The sequence below is a fragment of the Alligator sinensis genome, unplaced genomic scaffold (genome assembly GCF_000455745.1).
Source record: "Alligator sinensis unplaced genomic scaffold, ASM45574v1 scaffold87_1, whole genome shotgun sequence".
In the NCBI taxonomy this organism is placed as follows: Eukaryota; Metazoa; Chordata; order Crocodylia; family Alligatoridae; genus Alligator; species Alligator sinensis.
In genome coordinates, this window is record NW_005841929.1 from 3,265,372 (window position 1) to 3,284,517 (window position 19,146).

Genomic DNA, 19,146 nt, shown 5'->3' on the forward strand with positions numbered 1-19,146 from the left:
TACCCATGCATGCTCAGAAACAAACAATTACTTACTCTTTTGTCCCCTAATATAACACTTCATTTAGGTCTGCATACAGCTTGAAGTGTTTTACCATGCCCTCCCTAATTCCCAGTGAAGTCTGCACTTTGTATATTGTGTGCAATGTACATAATGCAGATTGAGATGCCACAACCAGAAATGCACCACGCAGCAAGGCTTATTTTCTTATGCATGATTTCAAGTGTGTGCTTACCACTGTGGGTGGCTGATAGCCTCCAGGCTGTTGTGACTGCACTTGACCAACTGAAGGTGTGTACCCCTGAATCGTAGCTGTTGGGATAGCCTGTTCATGCTGTGAACCATATGACACAGTGTGCTGGCTACTCACACATGATTCAGTGTAAACTGATGACCCCTGTCCACTGTCAGCTGTCCCATCAGCTGCAAATATTAAAGAACACAAGATTACATTTTTAAAAGCTGCACTGTAGATTCACAACTCCTAAGGTTTTTCTTGAATTTACATCTCAAGCCAAGATTTTTCAGAAGTAGGTGTCTAAAACTAGGCTTTGAATATCAAGCAATTATATATCACAAGTGCAAATTACAGTAGGAACTGATGTGAATTTGAAATTTCCAAATACCTAGCTCTTAAAGTCAGGCCATTTTCAGGTTTAAGTATAGATTTACAAGTCAATTTTGGGCACCCGTTTTTGAAAATCCTAACCTTTAAGCCTCCATCACTTCATTTTCATCTGCATGCAACAATGCCATTGGTGTGACTAACATCCCAACTTCTTCTCCGTTCTCCAACACATCTGGTGTTTGATTAAGATCTTAATTGGTTTTCTATTTTGCCAGCATATTAGCAACATTTAAAGAATATTAAGCCAGGGCAAAAGTAAGATTCTTCTCCCAGAGCAATAAAGGCATACTGAAATACCCATACGTATTCCAATTTAAAAAGCTCTGCAATCTAATATTAGAACCCCTCCATGGGATGAACACCTGTATAGCAGAAGATGTATACTGAATAGTGATCTTAAAACTCAACTGCCTACACAGCAAGTACTAGTTCATTTCTCTTCCCCAGTGAATTAATGCATACACTTTGATCAACTACCATATTCTAATACAATGGGAAAAATCAACAAGGTTTTAAAAGTGCTATTGTAGGCAGGATTATCATCATGGCCTATTTTGCCCTTGAAAGCAAAGTCAGTAAGAAGCTATCAAAAAGACATTAGAATCATGCACAAAAACGCACAGAACCAGGCGATACTTACACAGAACTGATATGCTAGGTTGTTGATACTGTAGCTGTTGGTGCTGATCTGCCTCTGGTTCCTCAGGCTCTACTTGTGTGGAAACTGAGGCAGAAGTAGTAGGGATAGAAGTGGTGCCAGTAACCAATGGTGGATGTTTTACCCCTGCCTGAGCAGCATTTGCCTGTAGCTGTTGTTCCAATTGTTGTTTCTGACTGTTTTCTTCTTGTTTTCTTTTCTCCTCCTCTTCGCGCACCAACTGACGCTGCTCTCGCTTTCGTTTGATGAGAGACACTCTGTCCTTGATGGCTTTAGCCATTGTTTTGTGATCCCCTTCACATACGTACCCCGATTCCACCTAAGGGAGATTATGAATGTGTTCATAACGATTCATAATATGAAAGACACATGGCTTTTTATAGCAATACCCAAAAAGCAGCACATCTTTCCCAAACAATCCTCACTTTTCCCATCTCCTCTGAAATTTAGTTCCAGCCAAGCTGAGGACAGTGACAAGTAGTCAACAAGACAACTGTATTTACCATTTCTTGTGCTACATCCTCTGGGACATCTCTTTCCAGATCAAAGGAAAACTCTATTGCCTCATTATCCTTATATTTGCCCTTAAGTTTCTTGATATCTTCAATGCGTAGCCAGAGCTTGATAGCTATTTTCTCTCCATCATCTTCCTCTGCTAGTTCTACCCGCACACCAGTCTCTTCCTGGAAGAAAGCATGGTTCAAAAGGTCCTTGATAGCATATCTAGGCAAACCAGGAGAAAGAAATAAGAATATTAGGTTTCAATATGACCACCATCTTCCATAATGGCAACTCCAAAAAACTTACAACATTCCATATAAATTCCAACTAAAATTCCTGCTCTAATAGAGGAAAATTAAACAGATTTCAGTTAAAGAGGTTCAAGCAACTGGAACTGGAAAGTGCAATAAAATAATCAAAGCTTTCCAGATTCACGCAGCTTAAAAATTCACCTGCATAGCCATTCAAGTTCTTATCAGTTGTATTTCACTTTAAATTAAATTACAATAATAAACAGCATACTAGCGCAACTAGAAGAGACAGGTACTCTAATAAACTGAGACAGCACTGGGAGTTGAGAGTATAAGAAATGTTACCTTCCCTTTAGTAGATATGTGAAGTGTATGATACTATGGCAAGAGAAGAGTTCTGGGAAGAACTAGAATGGCTAGATGCAATTAAAGTTTATGGCTGCTTACAGATGTTAAGCAAAAGAAAACCCATGCTTTAAACTCAATGTGCTGCTGTGCTGAGCCCAACACTTGCCCAGAAGCAGCATCACAGTCAGACCCAGCTTGCCCAACATTTTTATAGATTGGGTGCTTTAGTGGGGCTTTTGTGGCACTTATCTAATAGCCGACTGAATCAGCTTTAGATTTTTTTAAAAGCTGAAGCGTCTGGTCTATACAGATGCTGTGGAACTGGGTCAAACTAACGTGCTGCTTCTTCTGGTAAAGCGCAGTTTGCTTGTTTTTTAAACATCTGTAAGCAGCCTATGAGAAGATCTAGAAAGCTTAAATGCAATTAAAGCTTGTGTGGCTTGGGCCCCTAGCAGATGTGTTACAGTTAATAGACTAATTACATCCTTAAGTGCATCTCAAATAGCAACCCTGCCACACTTCCAGGCAATAAATGGCACCACAAAAAAGGAAAATGGAAACCAGCCATAAAAATATTACACTTTTTTTTTTTTTGTGAGGGAAGACTTATTCCCTTGATTTTATATATAAAGCACTGTTTAAAGCATGTAATGCACTTGGTGCCTTATCTTTTGAAGAACCATAAGGTCACTAAAAGAAAGAGGCTACGGCAAGAAAGTGAAAGCCATGTTGGCTGATGGGATAATTTCTGATGGAAGCATGGAAATACTGCAATACTATCTTGATGCATGGAGCCTCAAATGCAGAACTGGAGATAAAGATCAAGTCAGAAATGTGAAACAACGGTTGTAACAAGGAAAAAGGCAATCGCAGATGGTAAAGTTAGATTTAGAGGACGACCCAGTTAAATGCTGTTGAAATTAAGCATCCTAGCTTGGTGATCAAAAGCAATGAAGAGACTGGAGAAGAACTGGCAAGAAGCCTTTATAGAAGCACTAAAGGGTTGGTGCACGATAGTTAACACACCCCACAAAAACTAACTCAAATCTAAACGCTTGTAATCATCCCAGTCACATTTGTTATGTGCCTCTGGATCACAAGAAAGAGGAATTTCAATTGGATGTAAGCTACAGAAGTGAATTCAAGGGCAACTGCTGTGAAGTTTACAAGTAGAGCTCAAAGTGAAAAACGGTCTCTGAAGCAGTTTAAGTCAGGAGAGCAAAATGACCCATGCAGAAAAGCAAGGCTGATGTAGTCTGAAAATGTAACAAGGATATGCAAGGACAGGATACCACACAGAATGTCAAAGATGCACATATGAAAAGACAATGCAGCACAGGAAAAGCAACATAAAAAAATAGAAGACAAGGTGAGGAAGAAGTTACTTTAAGAGGTGCCTCTTATGAGGAAGTTACAGCAAAAAGATGGTGAGGAGTAAGGAAGAGATAGAAAGGATTAAGGTACTTCCAGAGTCAAGATGACACTGGAATCTGCAGCTGATGTCACTGCTGCTGCCACCTGGAAAACACCAGTGCAAAGCACGTCCAAACTAGATCCCTGTAGAACGTAAACGGTGATGTCACACTATAGGTACAGTAAAGCAGAGTCACTGCTCTCCAGTGCAAAAGTTGACCAAGTCAGACTACAACTGCGAAGAATTGATTTAGCTAACATGGGCCACAACATTATGGTCAGCACAGAACAAGGGGCAAACACCACAGATCACCTAACCAGAATCAGGAAGTGAACCTGAAGACAATGACAGTAGTATGGTACAAGTATGACTAGTGGACTAGAGTAGCTTAAAAAGCTACCAAAGTAAAAATGGGATTCATGACAGTCAAAAGTACCAGCCTCTGGGTAAGCAACACCCTTTTGAGGCTGGGGAATAAAAAGGATGGTCTACAGAAGGGCTGCAAGAAGCACAGCACTTCAGCAAACAGCATGTGGCTAAAGAGTTTCCTAAGACTGAAAGGAGTTAATGGAAGAAACTTAGTATTAACATCAAGAACCAACAAGGATAGTGCATGGGAAAAAATACCTAACCTAAGCAGAAACTAGATTGTTTTCCTTCAACTACTACTAGCAGCACAGAGAACTAAGTATTGGAACAGCTTCACTTAAATGCTAAGAGGCATTGTGTAAGTTATCACTAATATAGGGGAAATTGTTCAGAAGTCATTGTTCTACTCAGTGTAGGTAACATGGGGGAGACACCACAAAGTAGGGGGGCAATGCCTAGAACACCAGGGATACAGAAAAAAACAAACGAACAAAAAAAACCAAACAGTCCTGTAGAATCAGAGCTCAAAAAGTAAGAAGAAACTTGAGTATGTGACCCAAGGAACCCACAGAGATTACTCCCTAACCATTTTATTGACTACACAAAAGATATTAATTTGGAAATTCTTATGTATTGACTCGTATACAGGACCTGCATCCTTAGTACCTTCGTACATCTTCACTGCCAGCCCTTGCAAAGTCTTCTTAACAACTGTGCTAAAATGGAACCTACCAAAGAGCAAAGTTCATAGAACTGTCACTTAGAGTCCTTAAAATGTTCACTTCCAATAAATATGCTTTCAGTAAACATGGGGCAGATCCAGAAATCAAAGAGTCTTGCATATAAACATTCATAGCAAAAGAGGAGAGCTTACAGGAAATCTGCAGCCTTACAGGATATTCCGGAACTTTGGTCTGTACTAAAATACAAGCCTCCAGACTGTGAAAAAGGACCGTACCTTTCACCTTTGTTTTGCCGAATGCATCCCTCAATTATCTCCTTCACTTCAGGAATTGCTACTTTATCGAAGCTGGCTGGCTTGACTCCCTAAAATAAAGAAACAGTAAGAATACACAAACAGGTACACTCGAGATAAAGTTTAAAACCCCATGCAGTAATGCACATTCATAAGGGCCCCAGACAGATAAACACATACACCAGGGAAGTTTACATCAGTTTTACATATATTAATGCAAGTTCCACCAGTTTCCAGAGGAGAGAGATAGCAGCTATCCCAGGGTGGCTCACACAGTAGGCAGCTATTACTCAAGTCTGCTACTGGTGTTGTGTACAGGAGGAAGCAGTTTGCCTTTAGCAATACAGCTAGGTCAGGTTGGACTCTTAAACAGCTGAAACTAACTGGTCTAAAAACTTACACCAAGTCTTTCAGAGGCAATTTCCCCCCCCCCACCACCAGATTTGATTGTTAGCCCAGTTTAGTGGTGCGGTATCATATGTCCACTATTTTTTTTTTTTAAACCAACCACATAATATCAACAATACCACTGTAAATGTTTCAGCTATCCAGTTCCAAAGCCCACTGTTCTCTAGATATCCAGACATTTTCCCTTAGTGTAAGTTCCAAAGAAGTTTGACCCACAATCCCACTATTAAGTCATTCTTTACTTATCTTTCAAAAACAGCAATGTTCCTATTCCTTCAGAGTGTTAACTGAATGTAGCCTAACTGCTATTCCAAGAACATCTTTTAACTCCTAGAAAAGGGATTTGTTGGCTAGCCAGGCACACAAAAACAGAGAAGGAAGCGAGCATTATGTGCCCCTGCATGTGTATAATGCATTCCTATACGCTGAACTAAAACATACTTAACCCAACAAATAACAAAACAAACAACAACCCAAAACCCCAATCCCACCAAAAAAAAAAAGCCCCCAAAAACCAAAAAAATAAAATCAGCCAATGAAGGGCTGAACTTCACTATGTACTATTATCAACTTTCTTTGGCTTAAGTTTCACTTTATACAGTCTTCATTTCAACTTGGTGCCTAAGACAACAGTATACCAAGTGAAAAGGCAGCAGCCATCCCTGTTTATTCATGGTCAGTTATCTCAAATCTCATTTTACTGAATTTCAGCTTAGTGTGGTTGGCTGCAAGCAAATCTTTTATTTATGGTGCCAGCCACCTTCAGTATCTCTATGACTGAAGCATCTAAGCCTGCAACAAAGGCATATGACAAAGAGAAAAAGCAAGAGCTAACACTGAATTTGCTGGTAGGGAACAGAGCCAGAAGTCGTACATCAAACCTACAACATTTTGGGTCCCAGTTAACTGTTTCTCTCCCATGTTTAATAGCAACAAAGACAAGCATGTTAAACATAGTCCACAGGCCAGGTCTGGCCTGCAGACTTTTGCCCTAGCTCTTGCTGCAGAAAGCCCCACCGCCACAGCCAGATCTGGGTCTCCGGCCACAATTGGTGGTACTTTCACCTCTGGGCTGCTGAGGCTGCACACACTGTGGCAGCTGAGGCACTGACTGCAGCCAGACACTGCTTCTGCCAGCAGTGCTGCTAGGACTACCACCATGACCAAAACTAGGAGCCTCTAGCCATGGTGGTGAAACTTCTACCCACAGGGTTGCCACCACAGGAAGCCTCTCTACCATGGCCAGTGGCAGGACTTCCCCTCTGGTGATGCTGTGGCTGCCCACACCCTACCTTGCCCTGGTATGCCGATTGCTCCTGGGAGAAATGCTGCCTTCCCAGCCAGAGCTTGAGCTGTGGCCACAGTGGCAGGGATTCTGTCCTTGGTACTCCTAGGGCTGCCAATACAAGAGATGGTGTGCACCCCATAGGTCCCTGAAAAAGAGGGAATGCAGCCCTCCAAAATTTTGACACCCCCGAACTAGGGCAACATCTTCTCAAAGTGGTCATTTCAACACCCTCACTCATGCGTTTCCCATAATGAGAAAGAGGTTGCAGGAAGCAAAGATGGAGAGCCCTGAACCATAGCATTCAAGCCAACAGTCTACCATTTAAAGTGAGAGGGAGCTAGAATCATGGTATTTTTAGCACGGATTTCAAAATGAATGATTTTTTTTTCTTTTGACCTTTCACATGTTGCTTGTCTATTTTCCAGGAGAGCTCACCCAGGCGGTGCAGTCCATGTCTACCCCCATAGCACTTTGCATGGGGCTGAGCCCCACCCAGGGTAGCCCAGTGCTGCTCCAGCCATGGCCAGAGTGCACAGCTTCTGGTAGGCTCCCAGTGTAGCTGCTGCTTCACTCCCCATGCCTCCAGCAGCAGCAGCAGCTCCTCCTCTTGCTCCTGCTGTGCTGCTCTGGCCCAGCAGGAAGCTTCAGCTGGGACGTTCCTGCCCCAGCACGCGGGGCTCCAACTCTAGCTCCCGGCTGCCTTCCATCCACTCAGTGGCTCGCACCAGGAAGACAGAGTGGGTGGATGGCAGCCAGGAGCTAGAGTCAGAGCCCCACACATTGGGGCAGGAGCCACCCAGCTCAAGCGGTGCAGCAGGAACAGGAGGCAGAGCTGCCACTGGATGCAAGGAAAGCTGAGCAGCAGCTACACTAGAAACAGCCCTGCTGGAAGCTGTGCACTGTGGCTGGGGCTGGGCCCACAGGCGTGTGGTGCAGGCTGGAACATAGTATGGGCTGGAGCGCAGTGCAGGCTCATCCCCATGCGGAGCACTGCAAGGGCAGCCGCAGGCTGGGTCTAATCAATTGGTAGGTGCTCCCTCACAGGCCAAATCCAATCAGTTGGCAGGCTGGATTTGGCCCATGGGCTATTTTTTGCCCACCTCTGCTCCAAGCTGTACTCTTGCTTACAGCCTCCTGCAACTAAGATTTAAAAACTGAAAATGCAATACAGTACAACAAAAAAGCAAGCAAGCCCTGGAGTACAGCCCCATAGTGAACATTAGCTTAATGCTTTTAAAAATGTTATTGAACATGAGGCTTTCAGAGGCCAATGCCTCTGTCGATAAGACATCAGGCCAATGTTTGTAAGAATGAATTTGATACAACAGCCTGGCATGCAAAGCCCTCCAGCAGGACATTAAGCAGCACCATACGATGCTGCAAGAGATATTCAAGGCAGCTAAATTTTTAACCTTCGCCTTCTACTCCAAATTCCTGGTGCATTTTTTTTTTTGTTTGTTTGTGATCATATTACTGCTTAAAGTGCTAACTCTTGTCAAGGCTAAATTGTGGTCCAGCTTAAATTAAGACCAGGCATTCAGATTGTAAAATGGTTACTTTGACTACACAGTCTCTGGTGCAGATTTGTACCCAAATTCAGACAGGTAAATTACTTTCTAGCGTAAGGAACTCGTAAAATAAAACCTGAGCTGTAACATAGCAACAGTCCACTCCAGTTTACAGCACCAACAGTGGCAATGAAATGTCTCATTTGAGACGGTGTACATATACATACTATAAAGATAGAATATAAACCAGACTAGAATATAAAGTCAAGGAAACTAGCAGAAGAATTTCCTCATTTGATGATACATCATTCTTGCAGTGGCATCAAAATCTGAAAAGCACTGAGAGGCAAGAAGAGAAGGCCCACAACCAGAAGACCCCAGACTGCTGTTCTCCCATTCCAAGAAGGATTAAATGCAACACCCATAGTCTGTTCAGGTACTTCCTTCAGGGCACTGCTTTAGCTACACTAAAACTTGTGTTAAACTCCTCAAATAAGAGTGCAACAAAAATATGATCTACTTTTCTCCTACAGCTAGAGCTTCCCTGCTCTTACTTGCTCAGGCCAAAAGAGGAGCAAAAAAGGGAGACATGGGCATGCCCTGACCAATTCATTCAAGTTGTGAATAACCACACAATCTCCCAATAATCCTATGGGGGGGGAAAAAAAGAAAAAGAAAGAGACACTCAGAACATACTTTGCTACTAAAAGTCATGCTATGCAGTAGAGTGTCATGTGTTTGGCAGATCCTATCTCTCAGCCTTCCCCAAGCCTGCTAAGAAGCATCAGGAGACAGCAGTAAGAGAGAGGAAAAAGCAACTGTATTTCTTAGAAGCTACCAGTTCCATTTCTCAGTGGCAATAAGAATACCCCATCTCCCTTCCTCCCCCACCCCACCATTCTCAGCAACCCTTCCCTTCCTCTCTGTGCTCAGCAGCACCTCCCCTCTTCTCCTCTCCTTGCACATCTCTACTTACTCCCTGCACCCAGGGAGACCTGCCAGCCACTTGGGCTGTCCCAGATCTTCCTGCCCTGCTCCAGCCAAAGCTGCAGACAGCAGCTCTGTGAGGAGTCAGGCTTGGCCAGGGACAGCAATGGGACATGCATTCCCCACTCCATGTCTGCTCCTGGGCTGCCAGAGAAGAGAACCCACCCGCCACTGCCATTATCCCCAACTGAACCCAGCACCTCAAGCAGCCCAGTTGGTTGGAGAGGGGCAGGAGTGGCTATGGAGCAGTTCCCCCTTCCCCCCCAGGTCAGCTGGGGACAGCAGGGACAGTGGCAGCATCAGCTAGGGGAAGGGAGAAAGGGAGGGGTGGGAAAGTACCACTGAGCAGTGAAGGGAAGGGAGAGGTGTGCCGGGAGAGGTGGACTCTTACCTGCTTCAAGGACTTAAAAAAATTCCCTGGCTGCTGCTCCCACAGCACAGTCCAAAAGTGGGTGCAACCACATCGCTGCACCCCCTCTGGATCTGCCCCATACCAACACTTGTATATTGTTCCTTTTTGTTATCTGTAGTAAAGTGTCCTTGCCCACAGCAGATTTAAAGAGAACAACACATGCTTGATATCTGCTCTAGGCATATAGAAGTCTTTTTGGGAAGATATCAACATTTTAATTGTTCTACTTTAAATACTGCTAGTCCCTGGTTACTAGAAGTTATCTTATCTTAAGAAGCAGCCAGAGCAAATCAATATTCTATTCACACCAAACATTGCAACCCCAAGGTCAGCAGCCTTTCAGAGAAGCAGGCCACCCCATGTGACCTACCACCACTGGAGACCCCCCCCCGCAACACTCTTAAGCAGGCACAGTAGCGTAGGCACTGTGAAGTCACACACTGCCAACACCCATCCAGTGGCAATGGGGAGGGCTGAATTTGGTAGTAATGGTAAAGCAGCACCTGCCATGGTGAGAAGTAAGGTAGGCCACACTACAGGGGAGTGGAGGGTGAGAGTCAGCAGCACTTCACAGGGCAGAAAAGAGGGATGCACTGGGCCAAGCTGCATTCTGCTGACTCCCCACACTGTTGTAGGCCAGATCCATCCCATGGGCTGTAGACTACCGACTCCTAGTCTAACCTGTTCTAACAGCTACTCAGAATAGCTCAGAAAGTGAATGAAGAGTAAAATACAGGCAGTCCTGGCTTACAATGTTTTGAGTTGCAACGTTTCGCACTTACAACTTCTATAAATTGACACCCTGTTTCAACTTTGATGTCAGTTTAGACTTTACAACACTTGATCTGACGTGACGCAGCACCAGCGAACAAGTTGACTGTGTTGCCCATCTGCCTGGAGAACATCTGTCCAAAACTTCCTTGGACACTTTAAGAAAGCAGACAAGACTCCAGAAAAACCTGCAGCCATGACTCCTGAGAAGACTCCAGTTAAGAGCCCTTCAAGAAGTCCAGCAAAGTTACCTGAAAGAAGTCCTTCCAAATCAATATGATTGCTATTTACAATATAAATACATTAATGTAGCTATCTATGTTACTCATCTATAATTGACCGAGTACAAAATTCCGGGTTATTTTTGGTGAAAATAGGGTATCAGGCCTTGGTTCAGGAACCAGTCCCCTATTTATAACATTGTTTTGTATGGAAAAAATAAACAAACAAATAATTTTTAAAAATTGGTTCCGAGTTGCAACATTTCTACTTAAGATGCGGTTTTCAGGAACCAATTGTGTCGCAAGAACAATGACTGTCTGCACGTAAATGGAAGGTTGCTGGAGGTATAGTAGAATATTAAATGAGTCAGAAGTCATTTATAAATACCTATATGCTGTGCTGAAGATCTGTTTAAGAACTTAAAAATATCAAACTGGAGACTTCAAATCTGTCTTTCACAACAAGTGAACAAATCACACACAAATATAACCTCTCTGAACTCTGTTCTTTCAAAAGACTCTGAATGCTAGGGTGGATTTAAAAAAAAAACAACAACCCAATTAAAAATAAAATAAATCGTATTTTATTTAAAAAAAATAAAAATCAATCTTTATTTAATTTTTTTATTAAGATGCTTTTTTAAAAAAAATAAACTTATATAAAGATAGTTTTAAATTAAGGTATGTTAAAGCTCAAAGATATCATCATGGAATAGGGATTATAACTTCTAATTATATACTGTTTGAGACAACTTATTCATGTAACCTTTTTAGAAAAGCTTTATAAAATAAATAGGTCACATCAAGCCATGGACTATATTAGGGGCCCAATCTTATGGGGTTCCCCAGAGGCTCCTCTATAGATTAGTAAAGATTAAAGAAAACCACTCTACCTAATGGAACTCAGTGCTCAGTCTGGAAGACCCCATTAACCATCTCTGTGATGCTTAGTTTCAGTTCTCAAACCGTGGATTTGTGTGTCTCCAGAGATCACAGGCAGACAAGGGTTCTTTATGTAGATGTGATACTTTATTAGACCAACTAAATAGTTAGAAAAATTCTTTGCAAGCTTTTGAGCACAAACGCCCTTCTTCAGCCATAGGAAGAGTTTGTCGTCCTCAGAGATAACATCCTTGTTAACAGCAGTATATGAAGATGAGAGACAACAGACCTGATTACCTACCCATCAGCCCTATTGTCTCTCTGCAAGTTTGTGTACACACAGTCAAGCCCTTACTTTTCTCTAGAACTGCAAAATTTCAAGAAGTTAAATGAATAAAGGATATCAAAACAAGAATGCACTTCTTGTAGAAAAAAAGAAAAGATTAAAAAAAGATTCAATTTAAATCAAATCCACCCTGCTGAATGCCCATTTGAAACCAGTGTGTTGCATCTCTGCACACAATTGTAGTCTAGAGCATAAGTTATTGTTTATTAGTTGTACCACCACACTTACATCCAGGAAATATGCAACTTCCTTTACTGTTTTAAAAATATATCACTAGTTACATAAGAGCGCTTAATGCTGAATGAGTCTGACCAAATTAAGAGGTAAACTAGATGTCTCATATTAGAGCTGCTTTGTTTGGATCTAAATACTATTCAAGTCTCTTTGAATTCTTCTACTGCATTCTAAAGGCAAAGTATAATCTGTGCAAAATGAATGGTTAGTTAACTTATTATTTCAATAAAAACTATTCCTGAAGATTAGTTTTAAAGGTTGTATGACCCATAGCCTTCAATGTATAAAAGTAGCTGGACAACAGCATAACCCTCACTCAAGAGTTGTTACTCAGAGCCAATCACATCTCCATGCCAGGCACAAACAAACTGAGGTAAAACCTCCATTTTCAGACTCAATTTTTGATATTCCCAAATTCTTACTCTACTTAAAAAAAGGAACTTGGTTCTTCAAGAAAAAGAAAGTAATGCTTTCAACTGTTTAAAACACTGAACAGTTTACATAAATGCAGACTTAAGTTCAGGAGACTCCATCCATAAAGGGTCTTGACCCATCTACAACTACATCCATTATTCAAGCTATGTTCATCTATCAAGTACATTTGAAATTCTAACTTACCTCTTTAGCACAGTCCTTGTGAGAACAACAGCAACAGTGGGAATTAACTATGACAAATACAGGGCAAATCTCTCTCTTTGTAATATCCATTGAAGCAAAGACAGGCATCAAAATAAATAGAAGGTCTAAGAAAATTCTAATATGGGAGTTTAAGCTGCAGATTTAACGCACCGCAGAAGGAAAGCAGACATAGAAGTTAGAAGGAAGCATTGTTCCCCAATTGACAAGACTTGTACTTCCCCAAGTTCTCTACATGAGTCTGCAAAACTCCAGACACTTATCTGCTTGCTCTGCCTCAAATCTCTGAACAGCAAGGAAATGCTAGGCGACAAGTACTACTGCTCCTCCTCTTCCCCCCCGCCCCTGACTGTGGGCACAAACAGGGCCTGGCAGAACAATGATCTTAACCTGCACAGTCCCACCTTCCCCATTCTCCACCCACTTTTGCTGCCAGTTTCAAGTTCAAAACAGTTTGGCTCAACTCCCACGACAGAAAAATACTACTGAAATGAAAGGAAAAGACTAAATACTTTGTGCAACACCTAAACCAAAAAGTTGGCTGGGACTAATTTATTCAGAACAGAAATGGAGCTATAAGCATTCTGTCTACATACTCAGGCTTATTACAGCATGGTTCTAGCTCAATTAGCAACTCTGGTCCCTTACCTTAATATTATATTTGTTGTTTCCTGAATAATTAACACATCTGTCACTCCACCTTTTCCCTGAAGATCGGAGACCAAACGATTAGATAACAAGGAATTGTCCAAAGTGCCCTGGAATCTTCAAGATGATGCCTATATTTATCACAATATTTTATTCCCTTATCTCTTCATTCCCCAAGACTCAAACATCTGTTGTTACCCAAACATCTGTTGTTACCCAATTTCAGATAGGCATTATGAAACAGATAATTAATAAATATCCAAGTTCCTTAAGATTCTAAAATGCAGCATCATTAATCCATACAGCTATTAAGATCTTGGAACAGCTATAATGAAGATTCCTCAGAGTCCTGAGACCATATCAAATTAACAATAATCTACTGGATATAATTTTTAAATTCTCAGTTGTTCACTGACCACCACTGAATTAAGACCTGAAGTAAGTATTAGTCAGTGAAAAGTAAGTCTCATGCAACTGAATTACTACTTTAGAAGCTATTAAGCCCACCTCACATCAAACTCCTCTTGGTTCTCCTTCCTGACTGAAAGCACCACAAATGCATGCAAATACAAGTACATTGCTGCATTTAGATCTAGTAGCACATTCTAGGATAGCTCACTAAAAAGGCTTACTTTATGAACAATCAGTGGAAAACTGATTTAAAGGGTTATTTACTATATTGTTGTGCTGACTTGACCCTCAGTCCGATTCACAGAAGTTTACAGCTAGAAGGGACTTTGTGAGATCATCAAATCCATTCCCCCTGATCTGGGCAGGAAAGACTGCTGGGGTCAAATAACCCCAGCAAGGTGAGCCTCCAGTCTGGTTTTGAAGATCTCCAGGGTAGGTGCCTGCACCACACCTGCTGGGAGTCTATTCCAGAGTCTGGTCTCACAAACCGTGAAGAAGTTTCTCCTTGCATCCAGTTTGAAACCTTCTAGTTGAGGACTGTGGCTCCTGGTTTTTGCCTGGGGCGCTTTGGTTCACCTAGCCCCTGATATACTTGCCACCAAATCCCCACAAAGTCTTCTCTTTTCTTGACTGAACAGCCCCATATCTGTCAGCCTTTCCTCGAATGGCTTGCTGTTTGGGTCTGTAATCATATGAGTGGCTCTTCTCTGGACTCTCAAGCTTCTCCAAATCCTTCTTGAAGTGTGACGCCCAGAGCTGGATGCAGTACTCCAGCTGCAGCCTCACCAGTGCCAAGTAGAGCAGGAGAATAACTTCCTTAGTTTTGCTTGAGATGCATCAGTCGATGCATGCCAGCATATTGTTTGCTCTGCTAACTGTTGCATCACACTAGTGGCTCATATTAAGTATACTGTACATAAGCTAAAAAAAGTGAATAAATCAGCTACTTTTAAACAGTCTGCTGTCACAATATCCTGCAACTTGAAACTGAATAACTCAGGCCACTGACAGGTGTGAAAGACACCAGTGCTTTACTAGAAGAGGCACTGCATTAATTTGATCCGGCTCGCCCAAACGTCTGTACAGATCGGGTACTTCAGCAGGTCTTTTTGGTGCTTTTACCTAAAGCCGATTCAATCGGTTGTTAGATAAAAGCGCCAAAAAGACCTGTGGAAGCACCTGATCTATACAGACATTTGGGCAAGTTGGGTCAAACTAACACAATACCTCTTCTGGGCATGCACTGAGCTCAGTGTGGGGGTGGCATGCTGAGCTGAATGTTACGTGCCATTTGTTTTTTTTCCCCACATCTGTAAGCAGCCTCAATGACAAGTCATGCTAACGTAAATTTTTTCTTTGCTAGAGCTTAATGCAATACCTGTTTCTGGAATCAAAATAAGGAATGAGATTCTGTTCTTTTTTTTAAATAAGCTTATTTCCTTTAATTCTGGCTTAATTTTCCTGGCACAGTACAAGTTGTACAGTGTATTTTATTGTTTCAACTTCTCAACCCCCTACCTAACCAGAGTGCCTGCTTTACTCAAGTACATGAAGTACATGGCCTAAAAGGAATTTTAATGTAACCATTTAATCTTCTCAAACATAACATTCAGACTTGGTCACTGATTCTATTAGCCTCTGGACTGCAAAGTCAAATTACACAAACAAGGTAATTATTTTTTTTTCTTTTGTTTGGCTGTTAAGATGCTGGTTTAAGCCAGATCTGGGCTGCTATAACTATTAAAGAATTTAAAACGGAACCTATGTAAAAAACATGCAACTAAACCCTCATCCAACCAAAAGGCCCCCTAAGGCAACTCTATGCAAGGCAATTAGATTAGTTTACCCTGTGATATGCTACGTCTACACTTGCTATTAGTTACCTGCCCAATCTAGGAACCTATAAAACTGAACCATTTCTTAGGATAAAGTGCAACAGGTCAAGGGAAGGGGGAAAAAAAAAAAAAAAAAAAAATTAGGCTAGCCCAAGTTAAAACCATAAAACTCTGATGGGCTCTCCAGAAACAAAACCTTTGCATTATGCTCTTTCCTGGAGCACTGGCAGAAAATGCTTTAAGCCAGAGGTTCACATGTGCAAGGATTGTCTCCTGGTACAAATCTCCTTTTATCCTTACGCTGGTCCAACCCAGCTCCAATATCGCCATTAGAAAAAAATTTGAACAGTAACATTAACACTTACGCAGAAAAAAAGGACCGACTGACCTTTCTTCTTCTCCTAATAACTTGCATAAATTTGTAATTTACCAGAACAGTCAGTGGTTCAGCCTCTACCTCAAAAGTTTTATGAACTCTTCCACATCCCCATCCCCCATAAACACACAATCTTGCCAATGCACCTTGTGTTTGACTGCATCCTCAGCTCAGTATACCAGTCCTAAACCCCCAATTAAGCTGCATTGAAAGAGCTTCTTATGCTCTCTCAGGTATTCATTTCTATACTCTGCATGCAGACTATCACTCATTCCAAACTGCATAATTTCCCAATAGACACAGCTGGAGTATATGACAAACATGTCCATTAGTGAGACTACATGAAAGATTGTATAATACTGGTTTTCATTCCGGTGAGTTCTACTTATAACTTTAGGCAGGCAAGATTTTTTGGGTAGATGCAATATCTTTTATTAGACCAACTGAGTAGTTGGAAAAAAGTTCTTTGCAAGCTTTCAGGCACAATCACCCTTCTTTAAGCATAGGAAGTCTCTGCTGCTCCGCAACTCCAAGGAATGAGAGAAGCTAAAAGTGTGACAGGATGTCAATGGCAAAGTAAATAGGTGGAAATTCGGAGAACAAAAAGGTAGAGAAGGGAAAGGAGGGGTTACAAAAGCCAAAAAGGTAAGTAGCATTTATACGTTGATTCACAAATTGTTACTGGTGGAAGTTCACTTCATTGTCTCTCTAAATTTAAAAATCTCACGCTACTATGGTATCTAGTACTCTAGGCAGACATGGTTCTTTGGGTAGATGTGATATCTTTTGTTAGACTAAACAGTTTGGAAAAAATTGTTCTTTGCAAGCTTTTGGGCACAAATGCCCTTCTTCAGGCATAGAAACTAATCCATTCTCCTCCAAATAAAGTAGGTCTTAGTAACTTTTTAGAACCACTCTTCAATGCTACCAGAAAGATTCAAAATCTTCTGCCTTAAACCAATGGGAGCACAGAAGAACTTTCACCCTCAAGAGACAGCCATGTCAATAAAATAGTTCTCTCATGGAAACTAAGGCAGTATCTCTTCCCCCCCACCCCCCTTCCATTTTCTGCTTTCTTGCTTAACCTTCAAAGAGTCAACTAATTATTAACACACAGGGTCAACAGGGTAGTTAGTTGCAAACAGTCATTGCAAGACGATTGTGCATCTCATTCTTCAGATAAAAGTATACCGATTTCTCTTGTGGACAAAAGAAAAAAGGATAAATGTTAAAAACATTAAAAAGGATTTTATATATAAAGTCACTTAAATTTTAAATGTCTCTACTACATATTTACTGAAGCGAGTTTAGGAAAGTTTATGCATCTCTGATTTAGACTACAAAGTGCATCTCTACCCTGCCTCCTGCCCGACTTCAGACTAACACAGCTAACTACCTCTTCCTACTCATACTAAAGTCATAGAAGATGACATCAGAAGATTACTATCATCATTTTAAAATCCAAGGCTATCCAAACAAGTGTGCGCATGTGACATACTCCCCCTATCTTGGAGTAAATTAAATATCTCTGCTGCTTGAATGAGTGATCCTCATTAAATTTAAAAAGCTGAGATTTGATCTAGCAACACTGAGCCTCCTCACCCCACTCTGCCCTCTTGTGCTGGGTCCCACTGGTTGACCTGTGGAGGCCCATGGGAGGGGAGCAAAGCAGGGCAGGGAGCCCCACAGTAGGCAGCCGGCAGCCAACATCTTCCCGCAAAAGGGCGGGGTTCTGTGCTCAGCTCCAGCAGCAGTTGGGGTCTGGCCATTGCTGGCCAGCTGCAGCTGGCACCTATGGAGCAAGGAGCAGACAGGATGGTCCCATAGCCCTAGTAGCTGGGGGCCCCCTCCACTGGGGGAGGGTGGGGGGGAAGGGAGGAGCAGGGCACTGGCATATCAGGGCTGCTCAGCTCTGATTTTTCATGATAAACACACAAAATCAAATACCAAAATATACAGGTATTTAGAATGTAGTTTATCATCATGATTGAGGCACTGGTAGGCTTCTGAACTGCTTTAAATTTGTAAATATATCAACAAAATATTGTGTTCATCTAATAAGTCTATCATGGCGTTTCACTTTAAATTGCAGAAAAACACAGAATTTGGGGATTTTAGTCAGAGAATTTTGGATTTGTTTTTTAAAAATCAGAGAATGTGGGATTTTTAAACAGAGTAAACCAGGATCCTTGGTTATAACCTACTCTCCAAATGGGAGAGGAAAAAAGACCCATCCAGGTGAAAAGTCCTCACAAATACTCAGTTGGAGGTATTTCAGTAGCTTTGTTTTTGAAAATGAACATTAGTATATAGTTGCCCACATAATTAAATCCTAGAAATAATTCTCTAAAAAAAGAGGTTAATCATGTAATAACTGTGCAACCATTCTAGGGAATCCTTACAGTATCAAAGCATTTGGTTGCCCTCTTCCCCCAAGCTACTGTTAGCCTCCACAAGACTGGAAATTCTGGGGAACTCACCACTCTACCTGTAGTTTTCCTCAAGATAGAAAATAAGGCAAAATTTAAGATTACAATGCTACACTCAGGAGGTGACCATGCAAACACCCAGCTTGCTCCTTGTGGCAACTCTGTGAAATAATGTAAAGTCTTCTTATTTCTATTAGTACTGGAAAAGCCACTGGCTACTGCTTTCTTTTCTAAAAGTAAATTCAAATGCAGGACCAATTACTGCCCTCAGTTACACAGTTCAATCCCAAAGAAAAACCAGGAAGCCTGTACAGTAGGGGTGTGTGAAGCGGGCCTGATTCGATTTGGATTTGGCCCAATTCCAGGACAGTGATTCAATTAGACTGAATCTGAAGACTCTACACCGATTCAGAGAATCAGCGATTCGGACATAGGCACAGCTTTAAATGTTTTTCTGCGTACCTCATAGTACCAGGCAGCTTGTGAATACTACAAAGCTGGGGCAGATGGAGCATCCCACAGGAGCACAGGGGGACCCCCCCCACGTGCTCAGCAGTGAACCCAGAAGTGGAACGGAAGTACTTCTGGTCCACTAGGGAGCACGCAAGG

General features: G+C 41.8%; 1 protein-coding gene across 1 annotated transcript in view; it reads right to left on the minus strand.

The window, feature by feature from the left end:
* WNK1 (WNK lysine deficient protein kinase 1) overlaps window positions 1-19,146 on the minus strand; it is a 147,848-nt gene that overhangs the window by 52,513 nt on the left and 76,189 nt on the right. The window contains exons 6-9 of the mRNA XM_025198808.1: window positions 5,128-5,216; window positions 1,790-2,009; window positions 1,269-1,605; window positions 236-423 (exon numbers count right to left, since the gene is read on the minus strand). Of these exons, the coding sequence (XP_025054593.1) occupies window positions 236-423; window positions 1,269-1,605; window positions 1,790-2,009; window positions 5,128-5,216 (834 nt within the window). The remainder of the gene's footprint in view (window positions 1-235; window positions 424-1,268; window positions 1,606-1,789; window positions 2,010-5,127; window positions 5,217-19,146) is intronic.